This window comes from Fukomys damarensis, unplaced genomic scaffold (genome assembly GCF_012274545.1).
Source record: "Fukomys damarensis isolate Sample0158 unplaced genomic scaffold, DMR_v1.0_HiC HiC_scaffold_4, whole genome shotgun sequence".
NCBI classification, from domain to species: Eukaryota; Metazoa; Chordata; class Mammalia; order Rodentia; family Bathyergidae; genus Fukomys; species Fukomys damarensis.
In genome coordinates, this window is record NW_022900916.1 from 25100894 (window position 1) to 25128424 (window position 27531).

General features: G+C 40.3%; 1 protein-coding gene across 2 annotated transcripts in view; it reads left to right on the forward strand.

The window, feature by feature from the left end:
* The first annotated feature begins 1077 nt into the window (after positions 1-1077).
* Positions 1078-27531, forward strand: part of Gpnmb (glycoprotein nmb) — a 37074-nt gene continuing 10620 nt past the window's right edge. Inside the window, exons 1-3 of one of the 2 annotated variants that reach the window (XM_010641115.3) lie at positions 1078-1161; positions 20493-20784; positions 26677-26829. In XM_010641115.3, the coding sequence (XP_010639417.1) occupies positions 20715-20784; positions 26677-26829 (223 nt within the window). In that variant the 5' untranslated portion in view covers positions 1078-1161; positions 20493-20714. The remainder of the gene's footprint in view (positions 1162-20492; positions 20785-26676; positions 26830-27531) is intronic. The other variant, XM_010641116.3, reaches the window with a different exon arrangement.

The following is a 27531-nucleotide window of genomic DNA, read 5'->3' on the forward strand; positions in this document are numbered from 1 at the left end:
GAAGGCTTAGAAATAGCTTCACTCATTAACCAAGACCATCTGCAAGAAGCAGGGACCAAAAAGCATATTCCCGCTTTCAAAGAATGGGCTATTTATTCACCTGAGAACACAGAGGAAAATCACAAAGTGTATTATTAAGGATCAAAAGCAGGGTCCCAGACAATAAGCTCTTGAACTGCTTGAAGTTGACAGATCACTGGTGCCTGGTGTGTGGCAGGGAAGGCTTCCTGGCAGATATGAGCTTTGAGCCAGGCGCTGAGTAAGAAGGAGTTTATTAAGAGAGAAATGGAAAGAGTTTTCTTTCCATCGGTGAGGCTAGTGTGAGCAAAGATATGAGGGTAGGAAAGATGTGCAGTTGGAGGCAGGGAGGAGTTAGCCAATCCGAAGTGGCAACCTGTGCATGCAGGGAGCAGGCCCAGCAGGGTGCGTGCAGCCGGTGATAAAGGACATCCTGACGTGGGCCTTAGGCTCCTTTGCTAAGTAAGCAGTGGGAAGCCATGGCAGGGGCTTGAGTGTGCCGGGGGTTTCTTCAGTTTGTCAGAAATGTGCAGGGTGGATTTCAGGGAGCAAGTGGAATGAGGACTCAGACGCCCGTGCAGGAAGGGAGAGAGAATGGAAGAAGACTAGAAGGGGTGACACTGACCATGGAGCTGAGGGTGAGGGGGAGTCTGAGAAGACTTTAGGCTTCCAGCCAGAGCAAATGGGTATGGCCCTTACCCTGCTTTGATCATTCCACAATGAGTAAACATATCAAAACACCACATTGAGCCCCATAAATGCGTACAATGACGTGCCAATCAAAAATAACACTAAAAAGGGCTGGAGATTTAGCTCTGGTTCCTGAGCAAGGTCCCGAGTTCGATCCCCGGTACCAAGTGTGTTCCTTTCATGCCTTTTCTTCCCCTCACTTTACAACCTTACCCTCGAGGTGATCCCTGCTAGGGGGACCCTTCTCTCACACACGCAGGCTGCACAACTGCCTTGGCCACCAGCGCGTCACCCTCCAAGTCCTCCTGTGCGCTAGGGTGAAGCTGGAACTACATTGCCCAGAATCCCCTTCTCCACGTAAGGCTGCGTTCCTGTCAGCCCACCAGAGACCCTGGCTCGGGTCCACCTGAGAAGAGATTGAGATTTTCTCTTGGAAGCAGTTTCACCAGACAGGTAGGAGACCACGAGCCTCAAAACAGCCCCTCATAGCTTGTGGGCAGCTCTCAGTTTGGCCCCTCAAGCCACCGTCACCAGCGACAGTAACCCCTTGCCCTGAAAGCCACACCTGCGACAAAGAAAACTCTTGTTTCTGCACCAAATCCTCCACAAAGATCTACCTCCGGCTGTTTAAAGGCTGCCTAGCGTCCCACTGCGTGACCGTGTCAGAATTTATTTAATATCTCCTTTATTGGTAGACATGGGGGGTTAGAAGTTTCTTTACATAATCAGGTTGCACTTTTGGACCACACGCATGCACACTCACACAATTCTTTCTTCACCAACCCCATGAAGCACATGACTGCTGACTTGGGCTTTTTTAGGTACTTTCCATCATGCCACGAATATGTCACATTGTTAGGTTCCTGTGACACACACACACACACACACACCCCATGCGAAGGGGGGTGGACTCGGGAGGCTGCAGTGTAACTTTAGACTTTACCAAATGCAGTTCACCAAATGTAATCCAGTTGATAACAAGGGGGTCTCTTTTAAGCTTCTTCTCATTTAAAACCAACTTCAAATTTCTGTGGAGGCCTCACTTGCTTTCCAAATCCTCTTGGCCAGTAAAGGGCCCCTTTCTCCTAGTTAATTCTACCTTTTAAACTCTGTTCTACCATAACATTTCATAAGAACTGTCAAGAACAAAATGAAAAAACAAACAACCTGATGTCTCTAATTTTCTTTTTTTCTTGCACCATTGTCTGAGAGCTGCTGTGACCCAAGTGAGCCAAAACCCTCAAACCTCCATCCTCAGAGGAGCAAGATCCAACTCCTAGACCACCTGGCTTTACAGCCTTTGTCTTAGCTCCTAGGATTTGTGGTGATTGGTCTCACCTCTCCCATGTTGCCATTATCTGGCATTGTGATACTGTCCTCCTGAAACCATGTATCTGCACTCTCGGTATTCAAGTATATCTTTTCTACTTCTGATAATTGATTAAATCTTCAATCATCATCATCATCATCATCATCATCATCATCATCATCATCATCATCATCATCCTAAAAACCTGTCTGGCCTAGCACTTTTTTTAAAACCCTGGAGTTCAGCTCTCATGTCATCCAGGACCCCAGTTAAGACTCAGGTCCCTTTGACCGTTGTCTTGTTGCTAATAAAATAGTCTTCTTGACCTTGCAGAAAAATTATTTTTCCAATTTGTTTTTTCTCTTCTGCCTTTATATCCCCAGTGTGCCATGACAAAATGCCATCAACTCACTTTTTCCAGCTACTGCAACAGAAGCTCTTTTCCTCCATTTTCTCCCTTTCTGACATTATCCCCAGAATATTTCCAACACCACAGGGTCTAGAGAAACTTCTAGCCTACTTTGGAATGTAGTCCTCAAGGCATATTTGCTGATATTTTATACACAAAATTCTCCTTGCCAACTGAATGAACAAGTACTGTTTGTAAAATGAAGAACTTGTCATAACTTCCCTCGTTTCAAGGGCTTTAAAAACACTATACTGTTGGCATTCGCAAATATGTTTGTTGTAAAGGCTTAGTTTTATTACAACAAACCTACAATCCCAAAGGGGAATGGTGTAAAAGTTAGGTTCTACCTTATCATTATTTGGTTTTCCAAAATGCAATTTTTTTCTACTGCTATGTGTATTCTTTATCATTTGAACATAGCCCTTTATCTCAGCCTAGCTACCTAATTCTCTTATACTCATGAGTTTTAGAAAAGTGGCACTCAAAAGGAAAGTTATTCATCTTAAACTAAAATTTCTAAGTAAATTACTAATGCTTAAATCAGAAGAAAAACCAGTTGGCCTACTGCCATTACCTAATTTAAAAGGTGGGATCAAGGAGCCAGGGATGTAGCTCAGTGGTTCTGCTGCCTGCCTCACAAGGACAAGGTCCTGAGTTCAATTCCCAGTCCAAACAATTAAAATAAATAAATAAAATAAAATAAGGCGGAATCAATATTCAAGGGTTTGCTACTTTGATTATTTTGATCAATTGTATTTATGGAATTCAGTGATGTCTCAGTCTATAATAATAAATATATATACATAATACATATGTGCATGTATAGAACTTTTAGAACAGTTTCTCTAATCCTCCAATTCCACGATAGCCAACACCTTCGTGGACAGACCTATGAGACTAGGATGAAGTTTCTCCTTCAGCGTGTCCTAGAGAATGGCACATCTAAGACTGGTTATGCATGAGATGACTTTGGGAAGTATATAAACAATTTTTATGTTAATAGTTAAATATTCATTTTGTGATATACTAGAAAAAGCATAACCAGCATATCAAATTCCCGATTTCATGGGTACTGTTGATTAGAATGAGATTTAAAGTATAGTTAATGGATGCAAAAGCAAATATTAAGTAAGAATTATAAGTGCTACACAATATAACAAAACTACTAATGTGGTATAAGAATGACTGAAGTTGACATGTTGCCTAAAACGCTGTGGCACTGCATCAGAGTTGCATAAATATGGTGCCAAATCATCAGCAGTAGGCATAGCAAGTCAGTGGCTGGCTTTCTCTGCTTCCTTCTTTTCTGCTCAGCTAGTGGTTAGGAAGCACTCACTTGCTGGACCGATTGTGCTGCATTTAGATATCAGAAAAGGTCACTGGGAATTTATGTGTCCAGTGGCAAATAAGTTGATTTGGATTTCTTTTGCTTTTGAGAAAGGAGAGAGGATAGTAGTGATCTCTCCTCTGGAGTCCTGGGCAGCTGACTTGATGTCACAGGGCATACAGACCTGGAGGCCTTTCAGCATCAGGCTCAGGCCCCTGCACAGCAAATCTCATGACTCCATGAGACTGCCCAGTCAGTCTTTTTTTTTTTTGCTTTGTTTGGGACAGGGTCTCACTGTGTAGTTGAGACTGACCTGGAATTCACTATGTATCCTAGGCTGGTCTTGAACTCATAATGATCCTCCTGCCTCAGCCTCCCAAGTGCTGGGATTACAGGCGTGTGCCACCATGCCCGGCTTCTCCTAGTCAGTCTTGAGTCAGAATTCTAGTGTCAGTAATACTGCTCAAGTGAGTAAGGCTTGAACCATCTTTTTAATTTTGTAGGGATTTTATTGGAAAAGTGTGCTTAATCCTGCAGGATTTGGTTTAATCAAATTAAATGAAGCATTTGTTGATTTATTTATATTTTTTCCTAGAAAGGGTATGAGATGACTTACAAAAATACATTTAATAAGATTTTGGACTAGTAGATGAGAAGAAAAAGGCAAAAGTAAAATGAAAACAGGAGAGATAAAATGGCACTAAACGTGGTGACCATTTTCAAAAGGTATAGTACACAGGCGCTGAGAGTTGCTTCTCAGCTTTTTTTCCCCTCAATTTCCTTTGTTTGTTTGTTTGTTTGTTTGTTTTGAGACAGGGTCTCACTATGTATTTGAGACTGACCTGGAACTCACTATGTAGCCCAGGCTGAACTCACAGCAATCCTCCTGCCTGAGTGCTGGGATTACAGGCATGAACCACCATGCCTGGCTCAATTTCTATTTTAATTACTACATGTTTGTAGTATATAATGATCACATTCCTTGTGGGCCACTGGTACATGTGCATAACACAAATTAATTCTTTTTTCATTCCCTTCCCCTCCTCTGTTTCCTCCCTCCCTCTATCTCTTAGTCTCCTTCCCATTGGCAAAAGATGTCTCCCTACTTCTTATTATTTATAATTTATTTTGCTCTTTGTCTGTATTTTGGGCTTCTCATATAAGAAAAACCATGTGCTATTTAAGCTCTTGTATCTAATTTATTTCACTTAACATTATAGTCTCAAGGTGCAACCATTTTCCTACAAACGACTCTTTTATTCTTCTTTATGAGAAAGTAGTACTCCATTGTGATTAGATACTACATTTTCTTTATTCATTCTTCTGTTGATGAACATAAAAGCCTCTTCCAAAATTCACTGTTAGGAATTGTGCTACTATAAACAGGGTATACATATATCACTGTACTATGATGTCTTTAACTCTTGGAAAGTTAACAAAAGGGAATACCTGGGTCAAATGGAATATCTGGTTTTAGTTTTTTGTTTTATTTTGTTTTGGTACCTGGGATCACACTCAGAACCTTGTGCTTGGGAGGTAAGCATGGTGCCACTGAGCTAAATCCCCAGCCCAAGTTTGAGTTTTTTGAGGAATCTCCATACTGATTTCCATAGTGGTTGTTCTAGTTCACATTCCCACCAACAATTTTCTCTGCAGCCTTGCCAGCATTTGTTATTTGATTTCTTTTCTTCTTTTCCTCATTGAGTTTATTGGTACATTTTAGGCATACAGTACAGTTACATTCATTATTGGGATCTTGTACCTTTACATGACAGGTCTTGGTTCTCATTTTTTCTCCTTGTCCCTGCCCTCCCTTCACCCCCCCCTTTCCTATTTACAAATACTTTATTTCCATTTTTTCATTTTGTCATATTTTTTTCTTTTCCCTTATTACCTTTCCCCTGCCCTTCCCACTTTCCCTACACCTTTAGCCCTTTTCTTCCTATTTCACATTGTCAATTATCTCATTAGGATCTTATATACTATTATAGTTTATTCACACCAGAGAAACTATTTGATATTTACACACATGTGACTTATTTATTTCACTTAGGAGTATATCCTCAATATGCATCCATTTTCCTATGAATGAATCTAATTTCTCATTCTTTATGGCTGAGTAGTATTATTTGATTTCTTGATGATAACCATTTGCTCCAGAGTAAGATGGAATCTGGATGTTTTTTTAATTTGCATTTCCCTAATGGCCAGAGATGTTGAACATTTATTTATGTGTGGCCATTTGTATTTCTTCTGAGTAGCGTGTGTTCATTTCAGTTTCCCTGCTTTTTTACTGGGTCTTTGATTTGGGGAGGATGTCTAATTTTTTTAGTTCTTTATGTACTATATTCTAGATATTAATCCTCTATCTGAAAAATAGCTGACAAAATTTTTTCCCATTCTGTAGATTGTCTCTGCACTCTAGTGACTATTTCCTTTGCTGTGCAGAAATTTTAATTTAATATGATCCCAATTGTTGATTCTTGGCATTATTCCTTGTGACATTCAGAAGTCCTTGCCTATAATTACGTCTTCAAGAGTTTCACCTATTTTATCTTCTAGCCGATTGCAGTGGTGCTAGAGGACATCCTTGTCTTGTTCCTGATACTAGACCGAAAGCTTTCAGCTTTTGCCCATTTATAGGGTTTTGACTGCAGGTTTTTCATAGATGGATTTTATCAGATTGAGATAAAGTCTTTCTATAATTACTTTCTTCAGGATTTTTTATTATGAATGGATGTTGAATTTTTATTTTTATTATTATTATTGGTACCCATGTTTGAACTCGGGACCTTTTGTTTGTGAGGCAGGCAGCAGAACCACTGAGCTAAATTCCTGGTCCTGGATGTTGAATTTTATCAAGGTCCTTTTCTATATAAACTGAGATGATCATGTGATTTTTTGTCCTTATTTCTGTTTATGAGATGTTTATTGATTTGCATATGTTGGAAAATCCTCACATCCCTGGGATAAATCCTGTTTGGTCATTATGTATGATCTTTTTGATGATTTGTTGCATTTTGTTTGCTGGTCTCTGATGAAGGTTTTTGCTTCTATGTTCAGTAAAGAGATTGGCCTGTTGTTTTGTTTTTGTTTTAGTTCTTTTCTGATTTTGGAATTAGGGTAATACTAGCTTCCAAGAATGACTTTGCGAGTACTACTTCTCTTTCAATTTCATTAGTTTCGGGAGTATTGGAATTAGATCTTCCCTAAATTTCTTATAGAAAATCCATCAGGATCTTTTCTTAGTTTTGTTTTTTTTTTGTTTTTTTTTGTTTTTTTTGGTACCAGGGATTGAACTCAGGTCCTTCCACTTGCAAGGCAGGCCACCGAACCGCTGAGCTAAATCCCCAGCCCAAGTTGGTATTTTTTAAAATCACTACTTCAATTTATTTGATGTTGGATTATTCAGGGTTTTTATATCTCCTAGGTTCAGTTAGTAATTCATATGTATCTAGGAATCTATCCATTGTTTCTAGATTCTCCAATTTATTAGACTACAGGATTTCAAAGCAGTTACTAATAATCTTCTGAACTTTGGCAGTATTTGCTGTGATTTTGCCTTTTTCCTTTCTAATTCCATTGATTTGGATCTTTTCTTCCCCCTTTTTGGTAATATTTGATAGAAGTTTTGTCTATTCTTTCAAAGAACCAGCTTTTCAGCTGTTGATTCTTTGTATTGGTTCTTGTTTGTCTCAATTTCATTAATTTCTGCTCTCGTCTTTATAATTTCTTTCCTTGTACTAGCTTTAGATTTGGGTTGTTTTCATGTTTTTAGGACCTTGAGGTACATCATTAGCTAGAACCCTGACTTTAAGAAACCCAGGATATGTAGTTTTTAGTTTTCTGGACTCTGTAATGCTGGAAGGTACTTTAGGAGGAAGTTGGGATAAATGTTCAATGAGCAAACCCCACCTCCATCAAACAGGTTTGGGGACAAAAATCAAGAGTTCCGTTTTCAACATGGAAACTTTAAAGTGTAGTAAGCAAGAAAACAAAATGCAACACAATATAATGGTAAGAGCACAGATTCTAGAACTAATATGCTTGGGTTTATATTGTAGCTACATCATTTATTAGCTGTGGGAACTAGCCAACTTCTTTAACCTCCCTGTACCTCAGTTTCATCACCTATAAAATGGGAGAATAACATTATCTACCCAAGTAGTGTTATTATGAGGGATTAAAGGGATTTATGTTTGTAAAGTGATTTTTTAAGGCAGTGCCTAGCACAAAACATCTGCTATATATTTGTTTTCTAGGATGGTGAGGATAATTGATAGTAGTCATTTAAATTAATATAGTAAATACACATACACAAACACTGCTTGTTTTACTTTGCTGTTCTTGTTAGTGCTATTGTTATTTACATGTCTGAAGTTTGGGAAGAAAGACCAGACTAGTGATACACATTTGGGAATCATGATTATGCCACAGCCTTTTAAAGCCATGGACTGCATGAGTTTCCCTGAGAGTGCATGTAGGTAAAGGAGGGAAGCACTCAGTGTCATCAAGAGGTCAGAGGCAGGAGGAAAATCAGCAAGGAGACTCGGGAGGAGGCACCAGGAGACTGTGAGTCCTGGAATTCAGAAAAGACTGTTTCAGAAAGGTAGGTGATCGGCAGTCTGATGTGAAACAAGGTGAAAACTGAAAAATGGACTATGAGATTTGACACTGTGGAGGTCACAGTGACGGTGAGAAGAGCTATCTAGTGGAATGCAGGGATAGAAATCCTGACTGAAATGGTTTCAAACAAGAGAGGGGAAGAGGATGAGAAGGCAACTAATGTGGCCATTCTTTTGAGGAGTGGAGAACTGGGACAGTAAGGAGCCAGCCTACAAGAAAAGAGGAACCTCAGTCATAACTGAGGAGCTGAATTCTGCTAACAGTTGCAGGAAAGTGGAAGATGACCCTAGGATCTGGAAAGGAACATGGCCCAGCTGACACCTTACCACAGCCAGTATGAACCTGAGCAGAGAACACGCCGGGCTGTGCTCAGACTCCCAACCTTGGAGATTGTGAGATACTGAGTTTGTGATCTAAGTATAAAGTGATTCTAAGGAATTATTAACTTCAGTTTTTGTATGTGTAGTATTAGAGCTGAGTTTAGAGTCTTCGTAATGAGCTACATCCCTAGCCCTTTTTTAATTTTTATTTTGAGACAGGACTTGCTAAGTTACAGGCTGGGCTCAAACTTGTGATCCTCCTGCCTCAGGCTCCCAGTGTGCTGGAATGATAGGTGTGCACTATCACACCTCACTATGGTGTGTGTGTGTGTGTGTGTGTGTGTGTGTGTGTGTGTGTATCATATGTACTGAAGCATCCAGGAAGAGTCTAGGATTTGTTTTAAAATAATGACAGAGATGAAAATATATGAATAAAATGTGATGAAATATTAGTAATTATTAAATCAAGGTGATAAATGGAATTGCTATATGAATGAATTTTATGTATGAATGAAACTTCATAATAAAATGTTAATGTGCACACATAGATGTATGTGTGTGAGAGAGAGAACAGTCTTGAAGCTTCTTCCACCTATCCCGACCTTCTCTCCCTCCTGCTCTGTGGTTTCCTGACTGCCCTATTACTGACGAGGGGGTCCCCTTTTGGCCTGCTGTCTTTCGAAGGCTGTGCCTCCTAAAGCATAGTTTTATAATCTTCTCCTTTTAAAAGGTGGGTTAAGCCTCTACACTGCAGCCCTCTGTGTCTTGCAGTTGGTGTGAACTGACCTGGAAGAACAGCTCCTCCTCTCAGGCCGGCTGGTGGAGCCCAGGGTTTGCGTGTCATTGGCACAATGGCCCTCCTGGAGCAGGGCTGCCTTTCAGGGCCTGCTGTGCCCTCCTGGTGCCAGTCCCAGCTGTCCTTCTCACCATTCTGAACTCTTCTCCAGCACCTCAGCCCAGCAGTAATTCTTTCTCAGAAACCCGTTTCCTCAGCAGAAGCCATGTGTTCGGCCCGGGCCCCATCTGACAGCTGTGGCCCCTGGCCCATCCCTACAGATGAGCAGTGTTCCCTTTCACAGCATCTGATCTGTTCCTGCCAGAAAAGTCTACTTCCTTTACAATCTTTTTTTCTTCACGGTGTCACTTTTTTTGGCCTTGCATGTTATGCCAATTCCTTGCACACTTGATGAAAGGATTCTGGGGCAGAGAACTTGAATCAATAGGGTCTTTTCAGTTTTGAACATCAGTAAACAGCACAAATCAGTTCAATCAGTTCAGTCCCCTTAGTTATTTTCATGCTTAGTGTAGCCTCTGCCCAGTATTAAATCCCACTGAAAATGCCTCTTGTTATTGCTGGCTAATGAAGAATGTCATTCTTTTTTCTAAGTTTGGACACACTCCAAAGTGTTGGCCTGAAAGATCAATGTAACACTGGAGAGCCTTGAATGCAAAAATCTTTAACTTTCCCTTTTAAACAGTTCATTGACATTGTTCTAACTGCTTTCTTTCTTCTTCATTTTATTCTACCCACTGGCAGTATTTTGGTCTGGTTGATAGTGAAAAATGCAGTCTTATTTTTAAGACTTAGAAAGACTTGCCAAAGTCTTTCCCACTGATTAAAAGGTTCAGGTCATCAGAATGGCTTCCTTTGACCTCTTTTTCTCATCCTCTGTACCCAGGTCCTAGAGGGAAAGCCCAAAGTATGTTTAGTGGTGCTAGTAAAGAACCGCCTGGCTTTTAACTTTAAATAGTTAATTAATAGAAATATTAATTTATTGAGAAATAAATACCCTGGAAAAATAATCTTTTCAAAAGATACAAGGGCAGAGTATATAGCTTAGTGATAGAACTCTTGCCTAGCATACATGAAGCCCTGGATTCCAACCATTTCATTGGGAGGGGGATTTAAGACCTCCCCCAAAATCTATATATTATCCTTTTGTATTAAACCCAGAAGATTAAACTTTCTTCCCATTCAAAATAACAAGAGCATAAGTTAAGTGTGCAGGTGATATGGCTTTAGACACCGCTGACACCTAGTAATACTCTTAGCACAGAAAGAAGGTTCAGTGGCAGATTTCAGTCCGAAAGCCAATAGCAAGTGTTCAAATCCCAATTGTAGTACTGCCTAGCTATATGATCTTGGGCAAATTATTCTCTGTGCCCTTGTCTCCTCATCTGTAAACTCAGAGTTCCTACCCCAAAAGGTTGTTGTGAGCATGTGAAAAACTTAGATTACTATCCAGCGTGGAGAAAGCAGTCACCGTCATAAGAGAACAGGGCTAAAGATGTACCTCAGCACTGAAGCTAGCACGGATGAGGCCTGGGATTCATCCTGCCACTGAAATAAAATTATAATGGAGTACTGAAAGTTCTATTGCCTATACCATCTAGGTTTGTGTAAGTCCACTGTGATGTCCCCATAATGATGAAATCACCTAATGACACATAGATCAAAATATATACTGTCAATGAATAATACATGACTGTCAAAATAACCCTCCCCCTGCAGACTTCCCATTCTGGTATTAGCCAGAAATGGATCAAAGCTCCCTTAGACCAGGGGCTGGACCCCTTTCTTTTGTGAATTAAAAATCTACACCAAAATTCCAACAGCATCAGGGGAATGAGGAAAGGAACAGCCCTGAGGTAGGCAGTGAAAACCATCTGTCCCAATGCTAATAGAGGGGCTGATTATTGACCTTGGAAAAGCAGCCCGGAAATTTGAAATTTTTAAAAAATGTGCAGATCAAAGTAATAGTTGAGTTCCCAATCTTTGCTAATAAAATAACTAATTTTAAAAGAAAATAACTTTTTAACCAAGACCTGTCACATAAAGGTACAAGATCCCAGTAATGAATGTAACTGTACTATATACCTAAAATGTACCAATAAACTCAATAAAAAAAGAAAGAATCAACTATGAAAAAAAAGAATATAACTTTTAAAGATAATTTTAAATGTCCTTCAAATTGTAGAAGCAAAACATTTAGCTGAGTAGCTTTTTATAAGTTCTGCATGACCCTTTCTAATGAAAGATGAAGTTCCACAGTCAGGACCCTTCAACTACTGGACAGAGTCACATGGCACAAGGTCATAAGTGGAGTAGTATCCCACCAGCCTTGTGTAGTCGCAGCTCTTAGATTCTTAATGACTGGCTTGTCAGAATCACCACAGTGATTTCTTGCAGTGGTTACACAAGCACTCAAAGCAAAGAACTATGGTGATGGATTAGAGCCAAAGTACAAACAGTATGAAAAAGGAAGGCTGGGACGTGAACTCACAGGTTCTAAAGAGACTTGGAGCCAGAGCTCAGCACGTACCCTGGCCCTCGTGAGTCAGAGCCCACGAGCATGCCCTGGCAGATGGCTCCTTTGATTCTTCACACTCTCATGTTGCATGTCCTGTTTATGAACCTCTGCATGCTTGAGTCTGCAGATGGTCAAAGGATGGCAAAATAAAGACTAACAAGGAAAGCAATGTAACTTTTAAAATTAACAGTCTTGAAATGCTCACTTTGTAAAGAGGTTTTTTTGTTTATTTTATTTTGTTTTGTTTGTTTGTTTGTTTGTTTTGAGACAGGGTCTTGCTATGTAGCCCAGGGTGGTCTTGAACTTCCTATGTAGCCCAGGCTAGCCTCGAACTCATTGCAATCCTGCTTCAGCCTACAAAGTGCTGGGATTAGAGGCATGCAGCACCATACCCAGCCAGAAGAGTTTTGATGTAATAGTTTTACTTACTCTTTAAAAATGTGGTTGCCCAGAAGCTGGCAGAGTACTCACCTAGCATGCATGAGGCCTTGAGTTTGAACTCTTATCACCACAGTAAAATAAATTAAAATCTGGTTGCTCTAACTTGGTCCTTAACAGTGTTTCTCAGCTTTATTTTCCCCCATATGTGACTTTAGTGGGCTCTGTCCCCTCGCTCTTGCCCCCTAACCATCTCACCTGCCTGTAAAACTCAGGTGTGAACACAGATGAGTCAACCACAGTCCTCCCCTCAGAGCAACTCAGAACAAGTAGGGGCCATTTTGAGAAATGACACATTTATGTGAGACAAATAATACAGTTTTTCACAAAGACAATTGCCTTGACCAATCAAGTACATAGCACTGACATTGTAGATGCTTCCTAATGTCAGAAGAGGGTGAAAAGTTGCTTGAAACAAAAACAAAACATACCTAAATTATTAAACTTTAGGCTTCGACTATTGCTATGAACTCTAGTCAATCATATTTCTCACAGAAATTTAAATATACCTATGGGGTGCTTTCTGTGTCAGTCAAACATTGTACTTTTTGTGACCTCTTATCATCTTCCTCCCTAACACACACACACACACACACACACACACACACACACACGCACGCACACGCACACACACAGAGTCTTGGTAGAATTTCCGTTCTGTGGAGAATGGGTACAAAGGCAGGCAAGAAGGGAGTTTGTATCCACTTGCAGCCATAACCTCTTCCCTCCCTGATGTGCAGATCCCTGGGGGGAGTGAGGGTGAGGCCCATGATGCTGGGCCAGAATCCAGCTCCCCTCAGAGATCTCAGCCCTGGGATACCATCCTGTTCCATTTGGCACAGACAGGCACCCTCTTTACTGAACTGAATTTCTTTTGCCTCTGTTTCCTTTACTTAGAGGTATTGAGCAAAATTCTCTTTTCATTTTCAGTCATTCTGTGTAAGAAATTAATAAAAATATACCATTTAGCTATAAAGATATATCAGTTTTAGGTTCATATGATTATTAAAACAAAAGTGCATGAGTGGGCAAGAAAGTTATTGTCCACACCTAGTGGACTAAGGAAATGCTGAAGGTAGAGGGCAAGGTGGAATCCTTCTGGGATGCAGCCTCTTATAAAAACTGATCTGCTACAAGAAAGAGCACATTATTATGTATTTGAGCTGAGTTATGTGTCATTACATTTATGTGAGTATTTTCTGTGAAATCACATTTTAAATATTTTTTAGAATTTTCATGTATGTACTAAAATCAGAGTAAACTTGCTACTTTTTATGTCCATAAAACGTTATCTTATAAACAAGAATTGACATGTCCCTCTTACTGTCATAATCCTCTAAATTTCAGTCAGCAAGGATGTCCTAGACCTAGACTCTCTTTTGTATTCTGTCCTGTGTTAACAGCTTGAAGGTAATTTGTTTAAATCCTGTCATTTTTAATTTAATGAATAAAAATGCCCAAAAGTTATTGGAAGATGTGATGTACTTTAAAGGAAGTAATATCACTTATGTAGTATTTTGTGGTGTACCTGCCCAAAAGGTACCTAAATCTAAACATCACATAACTCCGAAATGAGGCATTCTATTTTTTTTAAATTGGCTTTTTAAATATTAATGTCATGAAAGATAATGTAGGCTGAGTGAACAGTCCAGATTAAAGGACATGAATGGACATAACTAGATACAATTCAAGATTGGGGGGGCTTCTCTAAAAGGTGTTTTTGGAATAATTGGCAAAACTGGATAGTTGTTGGGGCCCGGGGTTTAGCTCAGGGGCTTAGTGGTGCCATTGCCTGCCTCACAAGTGCAAGGTCCCAAGTTCAATCTCCAGTACCAGAAAAAAAGAAATGGATAGTTATTACTGTAATGATGTCAGATTTTCTAGTTTTGATCACTACAATGTACTAATGTTAGGAAAATGTCCTTGATTTTGGACATTAGCTAAAAAATATAAAGGTAGCCAAGTATAATCCGAGAACTCTGGGAAGTCAAGGAAGGAGATGGAGAGTTCAAGCCCAGCCTGGGCAATTTAACAAGACTTTGTCTTAAAATAAAATAGTTCTGGGAATGTAGCTCAGTGAAAATGCCCTGGGTTTAATCCTCAGTACTAAAAAAAGAAAAGGAAAGAAAAACAGAATAAAAGTAAAAGAGCATGATGTCTATAATTTACACCTCATTTTTAAAAAGCATATAATAACAGCATCTGTGCACATATATTTATACATGTACATGTAGATTAGATAGTGTGCAAATGTGGAAAAATAAAATACTAAAATTGGTGAACCTGGGTCAAGACTCCATGAGAGTTCTTGTATTAGTCTTTAACTTCCTTGTACATTTAAAATTATTTCAAAACAAAATTGAAAAACTTTGAAGTTATAGATACATATCCTCCACTGCTGCTGAAATCAGTTGCCGAAAAGATTTTACTCTGGGCCAACAGTGAAATATTATCTTGAGCAAGACGCTGATGACTAAGATGAGATCAAAAGTTTTACCACCAAGTTTTGCAAGATTTATTTCCACTTTGAAAAGAATGCTGGAGACGGACAGTCGAGTGTGGGAAGTGGTCATTAAATTAATTACATGTAATGGGAACTCTGCCCCTATGTTTCCTCTTTTTATCTCCACTCCTGAAAAATCAGTCAGGAAAAGAAATACTGGATGTGCATGAAAACCTCCTCCCTATTCCACTCACCTTCCACACAGAGTCTGGATTCCCCCCTGCACTCTGCAGGTCTCCTCACAGCTTGCGGGCCTGGGCTCCCCTCCTTCCTCAGCACCTCTTGGACCAGGCTCCCGCAATTTTCTTCTTAGAGCATCCCAAGCCATAGACCCTCAGGAAGCCCTTCCTGTCCCTCCAGAACGGTACTACCTCCAAAACAGTAGTCTCTGGCACATGCAGCTGTCAAGCTCTGCAAAACGCTGATTTAAACTGACAAACACTATAACACACACTGGATTACAAAGGTTTTGCGTGAAAAGGGGAATGTGAAATAGGTCATCAATAATGTTGTAGGTTGATGACCCACTGAAATGATGTTTTAGATATGTTGGGTTAAACAAATCACACTTCTCAAATCACTTTAACTTTCTTTTTACTTTTTAAATGTGTCCATCAGGAACTTTAATTCACATACATGGCTCATGTTATGCTTCTGTGGGACAGCACTACTCAGATGGGACTGAACAGCCTCTTCCTTCATGTCCTGGCTGACATTTAACAGCACCTACATGTGCTTCCTCACCTGGCTGGTGTCTCCTACAAGCTGTAGGCTCCCTAAAACCAGGAGCCTTACTCTCCTTTGCACTCTCAGTTTTTAGCATCACACCTGCCACTCCTGATGAAGGGTGTTATTGAATTAATTACTAATGATCATTCTTTCTTAATTAAGTGAAATTCCCATAACACTATTAACCAAAGTGAACAATTCAGTGGCATCTTTTACATTCACAATGATAATGCAACCACTACCTCTAGATATTTTTGTTCCTAGATATTTTTGTCACTCCAACATAAAATCCATTACTCCCCGTTCCCTCCTCTGTACTACTTCTGGCAATCACCCACTCATCAGTCTGTTTTCTGTTTCTCTGGATTTTTCTGTTCTGAATATTTCTTATGAACAGGATGATGCAATGTGACTTTTTTTTTTCTTGAGACAGGGTCTCACTATGTAACTTAGGCTGGCCTTGAATTCACTATGTAGCCCAAACTGGCCTCAAATTCACCGTATCCTGTCACAGCCCACTGAGTATTGGGATTACAGTGGTATGCCACCTTATCCAGCTTCTAACATATGACCTTTTGCGTCTGCTTACTTTTTGAGGTTTATCCAGAGGTTATAGGAAATGGAAGTTCATTATTCTCCCTGTTTATGTTTATGTTGGGAATGTTCCACCATAAAAATTCAAATAACATCTCATACTGTTCCATTTTATGGGTTAATGCCTTTTCCTCCCAATGAGATCTTGTGCTCCTATAATTTTTGCTCATGCTTTGGTGGATGGTAACCATTATAGAAAGATAGACCTCCACCAGGGCTTACTGAATTAAATTCTATCTGGTGTGGGAAAAATCTCTTTGAGAAAAAGATGGACTTAGGTTTGACAATAAGACTCTAAAGTGTGTTCTATCTCTAGTTTCCTGGCCTTCCTCCCACAACCAACTCCTTTTTCTTTTCTGTTGTAGCTGCTTCTCTTGGCCTTATCATATATCTCCAATAAATGGGTACAATGCTGCTGCTCCAGGGCTCTGAGACATTTCTGGATAATCCCAGATTATCATAGAACAGAAAGCCACTCTTATTCCTACTCCCTCTTCCTTCTTCCTCTCACCATTCTGCTTCTTGCTTGTGCCCAGCTGTTCTCCAGTTACTGAAAGTAGAAAAGAGAACATTCACCATTGCTTCCAGAGCAGCACAGTACTGCAGGTAGCTCAGTGTAGCTCAGTGGTAGAGTACTTGCCTAGCACAGCGGGCTGCAGGTTCCATCTTCAGCACGACAAAACAAACCCCACACACCACAAAACACACATACACAGACACACAACTGCACAATAAGCACTTATGTCTTACTGTCTTTCCACACTAATAATTCAGAGAAAATGCTCTAAACAAAGCTAGAATTTAAATAGGGTGGTAATCCACACTCTTCTACACCTACTGCTCTGATTTCTCATAAGATCAAGAACTCTATGGGGGAAACACATGTCAAAAACAAATGTTTGCAGCATCAAGAAGAAAACTTCTGCATCTGGTGTCTGATCCCTTCCGGCTGAAACCACAGCAAAGGTGACTGAAAAGCATGCACTAACCTGGCCCATTTTCTCCTCTTTTCTTTAAAAGTGAGGGGAAAACATTTTGGTGGGAAAGCAATTTCAAAGCTTGGTAAACCTTGGGAACAGAGACTTTGGTTACCCATTCATGCAGAGAGCACCCAGACAGGAGAGACGGAAGAGCTAGACATGAAACTGAAGTCTCTGAGTCATTTGCTAAGGCTTAAATGTGAACACCGTGACTCTGATTATGACACATTGAAAGGCCCCGTTAGAGCAAGGTAGTCACATGGACTGTCTCTCTCTTTGAAGTGATCCCTTTATCTTGAGTTTATTCCTGCCTTTCCACTCTGCCAGATGTCAAAGGCTTAGTTTCAGCAGGTCTGTCCCTTTGGGGATGTGCTTTCCTTGACTATTCCCATCATCCACCTTTCTTCACAAGCAAAATTCTCTGCCAAGTCAGCTGCTATATAACTGCTAGACAGGAAAATGGGTCCTCAGAGATGTGTACACCATGACCACCAAACCTGTCAGTGTGTTGTAGGGGAGGGGAGGAAGGAAGGTTTCGGGTGAGTGGAGGTGTCTGATCTACTGACTCAAAATAAGAGATGGTTTCTCTGGTGTGAAAAACTATAATAGGATCCTAATGAGATAATAATGTGAAAAAGGAAGTAAAGGGCTAAAGGTGTAGGGAAAGTGGGAAGGGTGGGGGAAAGGTAATAAGGGAGAGGAAAAAATATGAAAAATTGAAAAAATGGAAATAAAGTGTTTGTAAATGGGGAGGGGAGGAGGGGGTGAAGGGAGGGCAGGGACAAGGGGAAAAAATGAGAATCAAGTCCTATTATATAAAGGTACAGGATCCCAATAATGAATGTAACCGTATTGTATACCTAGATTGTACCAATAAACTCAATTTTTAAAAAATTTAAAAATAAAAAAATAGAGATGGTTTGGTCGGGGATTTAGCTCAGTGGTTCCACCACCTGCCTTGCAAGCACAAGGACCTGAGTTCGATCCCAGCACCAAAAAAAAAAAAAAAAAAAAAAAAAAAAAAAAAAATTTAAAACCCCACAAAATATATAACATGAAGACAGGGGATGGCTCTAGACCATCCTGTAAGTAAACGGAGGAGACAGGAGAATCAGTGTCAGAGGGATAAACTGGGAAAGACCCAATAAGCCATTGCTGACTTTGGAGATGGGAGAAGACTACAAGCCCAGAAGCATGGAAAGCTTCTAGAGGGTGGAAAACACAAAGAAACAGATTCCTTGCTAGAGCCATGCTGCTGACATATTGATTTTAGCTGAATGTGAATGATTTCAGACTCTTGATTTCTGGAACAGTAAGATAAAAAATCAAAATCTATGTTTTAAGACTTGAGTTTCTGGCTATTTGTTATAGGTGCTATACAAAATGAGTACAGTAGCTGTCTACAAGAGGTAGGGAAGAGACTGTAGCTAATTTTTATGACCTCACAAGCATGCAGTGGGAGCAGTTTCTAAAACTAGAAATATTAATTCTGCTGCAGCCTGCCATGACTCCTGAGTGTCATAGCCACCTGCCACTCCACACATCCTCTTGGGTGCCTTCTGCTCTCGTTACATCTCATGTACTGCTCCTCTGGTCAGGATAAAATCAAGATGCTTAGAGGCAGGAACATTCTCAAAGAACAACTATTACTTATCTTCCTCAATCTCATTTTTAATAGAGTCATCATCTTTGTGAACCCAAATAATTGAGATGTTTCACTTCTTTCATTGAATTATTTCAAACTTTTTCACGGTTATGATTTTTATTTTTCAAAATTAAAACAAACGAGATATATTCTTTATCCAAAACAACTCTTTCTCAAGAAACAACACAAAATAAGCTACTTTATATATTGCCATCTGCTGATTATCAAGAGTCAGGTTATCCATTTCATATTTCTTTGGAATCAAGAAGTAATTTCAAAAAGAAAGAATGTCCAGTTTCCTGTCCACTTCCATTCAACAGCCAACCTTGACTACTGCCCTAGTTATTGCCACCTCTCCTTATTGGGCAGGAAAGTGAGGACATATAAAAGACAAATTTGATTATCACATCTCCCTAGAAAAATAAAATAAAAATAAGGTTTTGTAACAGAAGAGTTCAACACTTCTAATTTTTTAGGGACAGAGATGGCTAATCTATGTGAAAATATAAGCCTGAATCATGCCAGCAACAAAGGACAATAATACTTAAAATAATAAGTTGTCCCTAAATTGGAAAGCCTTTTTAATCATAAAAATCACACACATTGTAAAATAAACAAAACTATATAGATTGCTTACATCAAACTAATATTTTCATTATTCATTTATTCATCTATACAGTATTTTAAAACCCTTTTATAGTCACAAATAATGTGTTCAAAGGCTGAAAAAGGAGCTTCAAAGAGCTCTGCTTGGCCTAAGGATAGGAAGTTGACCAGTTCTGCTTAGTAGACTTTATTTCACAGATCGTTTAATTTCTGTTACACATTTAATACAACTGATACATAAATCAGTGCCCCAAATTTCACCTCACCCTAAGCAAGACTTCTAATCCCCTGAAAATAGTCATGTGGATGCACCTCAGAGAAAGATCCCATGCAGTTAAGTGTTCCTGTTGCTACATTTTCTGAATATTCTATAACCAGAAATAATTTAACTGTACAAAAGTTAAATTCCAGACAAGTTTGTTTTCACCCTTAATGCCTGCTTGCCATGATATAAGTATGTGGTGTTTTATGCAGTTGATCTTGAATGATAACAACACACAAATGGTTTGCAAGAGGTTACCCAAAGTTAGACAGGTTGTTCTGAAAGTTATATGGAATTACACCGATATCCTAAATGTGCTTCTTAGTTTTTGAGTACATTTCTGAGCTACTGGAAGACTGTGCCACTGTTTCCAGGACATTCTGGCACAACTACATATATGTATAATTTTTAGCCATATATGTATAACAAAATTTCAGATGAACAGAGATACACCTCCCCACCTAGCTCCTCAAGGACAGGAACCTAAAAACATTTGCTAGCATCAGAGGACCTGGTCATCCACATTACAGGAAAAGAAGCATGTTTTGTGTGTGAGCTGGAAAAGTGAGCAGTAAAGGGGCCACAGAAAACTCATCATCAATGAGGTTGGAGAATTGAAATTTTATTTGGTAAAGAAAATTAAATTAGGAACATAGGATAGAAAGTTTCCTTAAAACTGATAGATGTGGACTTGCAAAATTTAAAAAACAATTGTGAATAAATAGATGCCAAGGGAGAGTGAGTCACAAGCACATGAGTTGTAAGAGGCTGGATTCAAGAGAACACATCAGGCAATGCTGCTTAATACCATCACATGATCTGCCCTGAGGCCTGGAGTTTCATTAAAATAGAGAGGGGCACAACAGAGCCCGGGAGACTGCTGTTGCTCTCTGAGGATCAGACAGGAGATTGAAGCCCTGATCAGCCTAGGCTCGTGAGAACTCAGCATGGAAAGTCTCCACTGGATCCTGGGATTTCTGCTGCTGGCTACAAGACTGCCCCTTGATTCGGCCAAACGTGAGTAACTCTGCTTCTGTGTTTCTCCCATTCTCTGGCTCTTGGCTGAAGGGATAAGTATTAATGTCTTCTACGCAGAACTGGACTGAAGCTCCCCGGTGACCACACTCATTTCTTCCTCTGCAAACTGTTGGAAATGCAATTATAGCAAAATGCTTCCTCCCACATTCTTTGCTTTGAGCTCATGGGAGGCATGAACCAAGAGGCCCCACGGTGTTGCCTTCCATTGCAGTAGCTACCCCTCACCTGCTGAACAGTGGCTAGAGGAAGGAAGACAGCCTCTGTCCGGAGAATAAAGCTATTCTACTAACCAAACTTTGACTTCCATCTAACAGGGTGAGAACTCACATTAAATGATAGGGTCCCAAATCTTCAGACAGGTTCTCTCACTCCTGCGCTAGAAACTCTTGCTAACCCAGCTGAGCTTTCTCCAAAGACCTGCTGGTGCTTGCTGCTACTACAATGAGGTTACTGAGAGAAGAGCCCGTGCTTGCTTCTCTACGCTAGTTATGCTTTAGAGGATGAGACACTTTTCACAACGTTGATGTCCAATCAATGAAGTGGGCAGCTTTGGAAATGGGGTCAGAGCATCCCTGTTTAAAACTCCTCTTGCCCTTCCAGTGTGCAGCAAGGGTTGAGAGAGAGAGGTCGCCCACTTGCACCATCCAGGGGATGAGCAGCCCCTGTCCTTCTGACAGAGCAAGTGCACAGGAAGGCGGGAATAACCATGCGTTGCCCAGAAGGCCCCTCCGCCTCATGGGGGGATGTGGGAAGTCAACTGGGGGTCTCCGGAGCCACGCGGGGGGCGTGCAAATTCAGGGCGCCTGGGCCAGGGGCTGCCCCATCTCCTGTGATTCTCACTGTGACCGTGGCCGGGAGGGTCGGCACTGGTAGTGGGCAGAGGAGGGTCCAGACACGGGGACAAGCTGAACTGGCAACCTGATGTCTGTGTCTGGGCCTCAGGAGAGCGTGGGAAGCCTGGCTCTGTGACTGTCCCTTTGAGCCGCGGAAGACACGGACTTCACCCTCAGGCATGCAGCTCGCAGGCTGCCTAGCCGTGGTCCTCTCCTGCCGGGCGGTGGAGAGGGGATGGGCTCCCTGCCAGTCTCAGGGCTGGGCTGCATTTCCTCATTTGCAAAAGTGAGCAAGAGTTCTCCTGAGATCGGCTAACCAAAGTGTTTGGCTGGGAGACACTCGTGGTGGAACTGTTAGGCAACAGACCTCTCCCCGCACCGTGTCCCTCCCCGGACAGACTACCAGGGTTCTGTAGCCGCAGAGACCGAAAGGGACCCAGAGCCTTGGAGCCCGCGCCTCGCCCCAGCCTTCCGCCCGCAGCGCTGAGCCTGCTGGCACGAGGAAGAGTCCAAGCTTACCAGGCGGTGTGGTAGGCATTCCCGGGTTAGACTTGCCCTAGGTATCCTGGCTAGATGATACGGAAGCAAGTGGGATTTAGCAGTGACTCAAACACCAAGGGACTCCTAGCCCTTGCAGTCAGCCCTAGTAAGAAGAAAGAAGGCATTAAAGGAGGCGGCTGGCCAGAGCCGGGAGCGGCCCGCAGCCTCGGAGGTGCTGGGTGTGATTCCACATTTACCTCCACATCTACCCTCAATATGGTGCGCGCGCACATACACTTTTTTCTTTTGATATCTACTTGCTATTGCATTTATTTTATTTTTAAATTTAGCTTTCAGTTGGAGGGTAATTTGATTCACTTGACACTGTAAGAAATAATGCAGAAAGAGCCCCTTTCCCCCATTTGCCCCAGGGTAACATATTGCAAAACATGATATCACAACCAAGATACACTGCTGGCGCTGAGTTGGTTAAAATACAAAGTAGTTCCACTACCACAAAGATTCTCTTGTCCATTTATAGTCAAACGAATTCCTCCTGTACTGCCTTCCAGCCTGTGGCAACCACAAATTACCTCTCCATTTTCATGATGTTATTATTTCTGGAATTCCACACAAAGGGATTACACAGTGTGTAACCATTTGGCGTTGGCTTTTTAAAGCTCAGTTCCCTGGAGATTCCTTGAAGTTGCTGCATCAACAGTTTGATTATTTTTATTGATGATTATTTCAGTTTGGGATAATAGGGAACAGCACTATAAATATTCATGTACAGATTTTTGTGAACATAAGATCTATTTCTCTGGAATGCATACCAAAGAATATAATTATTTGGTTGTATGGTAGTTGCATGTTAAGTTTTACAAACAAACCAAAAAAAAAAAAACAGTGTTTGTACCAGTTTATATTCTCACCAGCAAGGTATGAATGACCCAGTTTCTCTCGACATCTTTAGCTGCATTTGGTACTGTCACTAGTTTACATTGAGGTCACACTGAGAGATCTACAGGGATATTTCACTGTGATTTTACTATGCATTTCCCTACTGGTTAACAACGTTGAATATCCTCTCATGTGTTCAAGTGCCATCTGTAAGTCCTCTTTGATGATACATGTCTTTTACCTATTTTCTCACTGGGTGCTTTATTATTTTGTAATGTGGAATTTTGGAAATTCGTTGTGTATTTTGAATGCTAGTCCTCTATGGGAAATGTGGTATACAAATAATTTGTCCTTTTCTGTAGTTCTCCTTTTCCACCTCTTCGCATGCAGTTTTACAGAGCAAAGCATTATTTAACTAAGATCCAATATACTGTATCAGTTTTTCCTTTTATGGATTATACCTTTGGTGTCAGGTCTAAGCAATCCTATCTAACTCTAATCCTGAAAATTTGTAAGCTATGTTTATTACTCTTTTACAGAACTATTTTTGAAGAGTCAACCTTTTGTCATTGGACTATTTTTGCCCCTCTGTCAAGAATCAGTAGGGCATACCAGCATATATCTATTTCTGGGGCCAGGGATTTAGTTCAGTGGTTCTACTGCCTGCCTTGCAAGTGCAAGGACCTGAGTTCGATCCCCAGTACCAAAAAAAAAAAAGTGTGATACATCTATTTCTGGATTCTCCGTTCTATCCCATTGATCTGTGTCTGTCCTGTGCTACTCTCCTTTTAAGTTTGTATTTTTCCTTGACTTCTGAATTTAAAAGTAGAGGAGAAATCTGTGTTTTGATTACATTTCTGAAAACACCAACTTTCTCTGAGGATGTAAGGGAGAAGGTTTTCTGGAACAATGGAAAGCTAACCCTGGGAATTAAAAGATGTGAATTTTCATTTCCTCCAGGCTAAAGATGACCCTAGAGGTGACTCTCACCACTCTCTTAGGCCTGGGTCGTTCATCTACAAAGTGAAGGGGTTTGAGCTAAATAATCTGAGTTCTTTCCACATGATTCAGTCCAAAGTGAATTTCCAAAGATAAACATTTATTGATAAATGTGAATTTCCTGTCCTTATTTAGTATCTTTTCCCAAATAGGAACAGAATCACAGGACATTTGGGTTTTATCTGATTTGAAGGCCCAGAAAAAGCAATGGCCTGAGGTCAGATAGCCTGCTTAGCAGCAGAACCAAGGCCAGAAATCAGGTCCCATGAATCTCAGTTCAATACTCTCCCCAATTCCATCTGCTGCTCCCTGCCCCTACCTGATAAGAGGAACAGAAGAAAGAGACTAGTGTCAGGCATTCAACTAGGCTTTTCTGAACACCCATTAAATGTCACTCCTTGAGGGAGTCCTCTTCCAAGATTTAAAGGACTAGCATTCTAAGTTTGTGACTGTGCCAATATGTAGGACCTATAATATAAACTGGGGAGAGAGCATTTTAAGACAGCACGTGACTAGGAACTAACTGAGGGTTACAGATAGCTTTTGGCTATAACAGAATAGGTTGAGTAAGACACTTATCATCTTAAGCAATCAGTCCAGAGGAAGGCAGAATTAGATTGATGGCTCAGCAATGTCATCCACGACTCTTTCTTTTGAAGCTTTCTACTCTGATACCCTTGATGTAGTAGCTACTTCCTCAGATTTGTGTCCTCATAGTTAAATATGACTGTCACAGGTCCAGATATCATGTCATTATACTGCCATCTCCCAAGTCAATTCTAATTTGTTCTTCTTTTTAAAAAGGAGGAGGACTTCTCCCAGAAATTCCCAGAAGTCTTCCTCTAGATCTCACTGGCCAGGATTTAATAATTTATTCCTGCCCAAACTGTAAGGAAAGTTTGAGCTAGGTTAATTAGCCTCTGGAAGTTTGATCTGTTATAATAGAGGCTCTGCCAGCAAAGGAAAGAAAGAATTCAGGCTAAGTAGGCAGTCAACCAATCTGCTATAATGTCCAAAGAAAGCAGAGAACACATGAACATCAGGATTGTCAGGCAAAGTGAAAAGACAGATAGCAATTCAAGATTACAAAGAATTATGTTATAAACTCTTCTGAGAGCAAACCATTCAAAGCAAAACAAGATTAGCCGGGCGTGGTGGTGCATGCCTGTAATCCCAACACTTGGGAGGCTGAGGCAGGAGGATCGCTGTGAGTTCAAGACCAGCCTGGGCTACATAGTGAGTTCCAGATCAGTCTCAACTACGTAGTGAGACCCTGTCTCAAAAACAAACAAACAAACAAACAAAAAAAAAAAGGCAAAATAAGATTAAAGGGTATACCAATAAGCCAGTAGTGGACATAAAATGGAATCCAAATATAATTCAAAAAAGTACAGGGAAATAAGAAAGAAGGAAAAAAGAACAGATGGGACAAAAAGAAAACAAGTAAGATTATAGACTTGAATCCCACAATACTTATATTAAATGTAAATTAAACACTTCAAATAAAAAAATAGAGACTGTCATACTAGATTTTTAAAAACACAACCATCTATATGCTGCCTACAAGAAATCCACTTCAAATATAAAGATGAACACAAGGTAAAAGTAAAAAAAAAATGGAGAAAAGGTATGTCAATTAAAGACTAATCATTAATATCAAATTTTTCTTCAGAAGGAGGAATATTACCAGGAGCAAAGAAGGTCAATTCCTAATGAGAAAGGAACCAATTCATCAAGAAGACAATAATTCTAAATGCATACACACCTAACATCAGAGCTTCAAAATATATAAAGCAAAAACTGACAGAACTGGAAGCAGAAATAAGCATATTGGCAATGCACAAGTTTAGTTGGAGATTTCAAGATTCCTCTCTCAGGAATTGAAATCAATAATGAGTAGATGGAAAATTCATACACATATAGACAATTTGAAAAACACTATCAACTAGACACAAATGACTATTTTCCTTCTGTGCTAAAGATTGAATGTGGAGTCTTACACATATTAGGTAAACACCCTACCACTGCCCAGCCCAAACTCTACTCAAAAAGTATGGACTGCAAAATTGCATATGGTGGCTAGGGATTTAGCTCAATGGCTACCTCACAAGTGCAAGATCCTGAGTTTGATCTCTGATACCAAAAAATAAATAAATAAAATAAAATCAAAATTTGCATATGGAACATTCACCAAAACAGATCAGACTCTGGGCTATTAAAACATTGTTCCAGAGTGGAATCTCCAGTACTAGTATGTGTCTCTTAGAATTCCTCAGCCTGGCATTTCTTCAGCCAACAAAGTAGTTCAGACTGAAAAAAAGATGCAAAAATTACTAGGAAGAACATTGGCCTTGGAGTTTTTCTTAATGATATTATACCAAATCCAAATATTCAAAGGACACTGAGAAGCCACGATGGCTAAAAAATATTTGCTTTCAAAGAATGTTTTTATTCTTTTAAAGTACATAAAGAGAGAGGTTCCAAATGCTACATTCAAGGTATTTCTAGGAGACTTGTTTTTTAAAAGCATTGTCTATTTATTTGTTGTATGGGATATATTATGTGTTGCTTTTCCAACAAAGATTCTTTGACTGTTGTTGTGTAAGAAGTACATGAGAAACTGAATAGACAAAATGATTTGTCTTTCCAATACTGACAGGGTTTTATGATGTGCTGGGCAATGAAAGGCACCGTGGTTATATGCGGGAGCACAACCAGTTACATGGCTGGTCTTCTGATGAAAATGACTGGGATGAAAAGCTCTATCCAGTGTGGAAGAGAGGAGATGCAAGATGGAAAAGCTCCTGGAAAGGTAAATCAAAAGATTATACCCAAACAACTCTCTAGTCTTGTGGACTATAGAGCTTTTTAGGACTCCTGCTTCGTGTTGTTTTCGTGAATGGTAGTGCTGTAGTTGTGAAGTGAGTGGTACCTAGATTTGGCCATCTGTCTTCTACCCCAACATTATCACTATTTAAGTCATAAAATAATCTTTAATCATCTTAGAAAATTCTAAGTTCATAGCCCTTGGAATATTTTGGAGAGCAAGCAAGTTTAGCTTCAGCTTTATTTAACACGAGAATGGTAAGCTTTAGAAGACCTGTGACACTAAAAAGGATTTTGATTATTCACTAGTGTGGCTGAAAAAAGGCAGGGTGACAGCGGCACATGCCTGTTATCTTAGTTACTTTTCTCATTACTGAGACAAAAATACTCGACACCCGAACTTAAAGGGGGAAGGATTTATTTAGCTCAGTTTGTAGGGATTTCAGTCCATAGTTGGCTGGCTCCGAGGCAGAGTGACACATGGCAGAGGGGTATTGCAGAGGAGAAACAGCTCATGGTGCCCAGAAGGTAGCAAGGCAAGCAAAAGGGGCCTTAACCACATCTTTCTGTCCCTTTATCTTATTCAGGCTGCTTAGGTGGGTAGCACTTACACCCTCAATCCCAGTGCCCTTGAGCCTAGCATTGCACCATGAATCAGCCACACACTCCAGATCCAGCCACTTCTGAA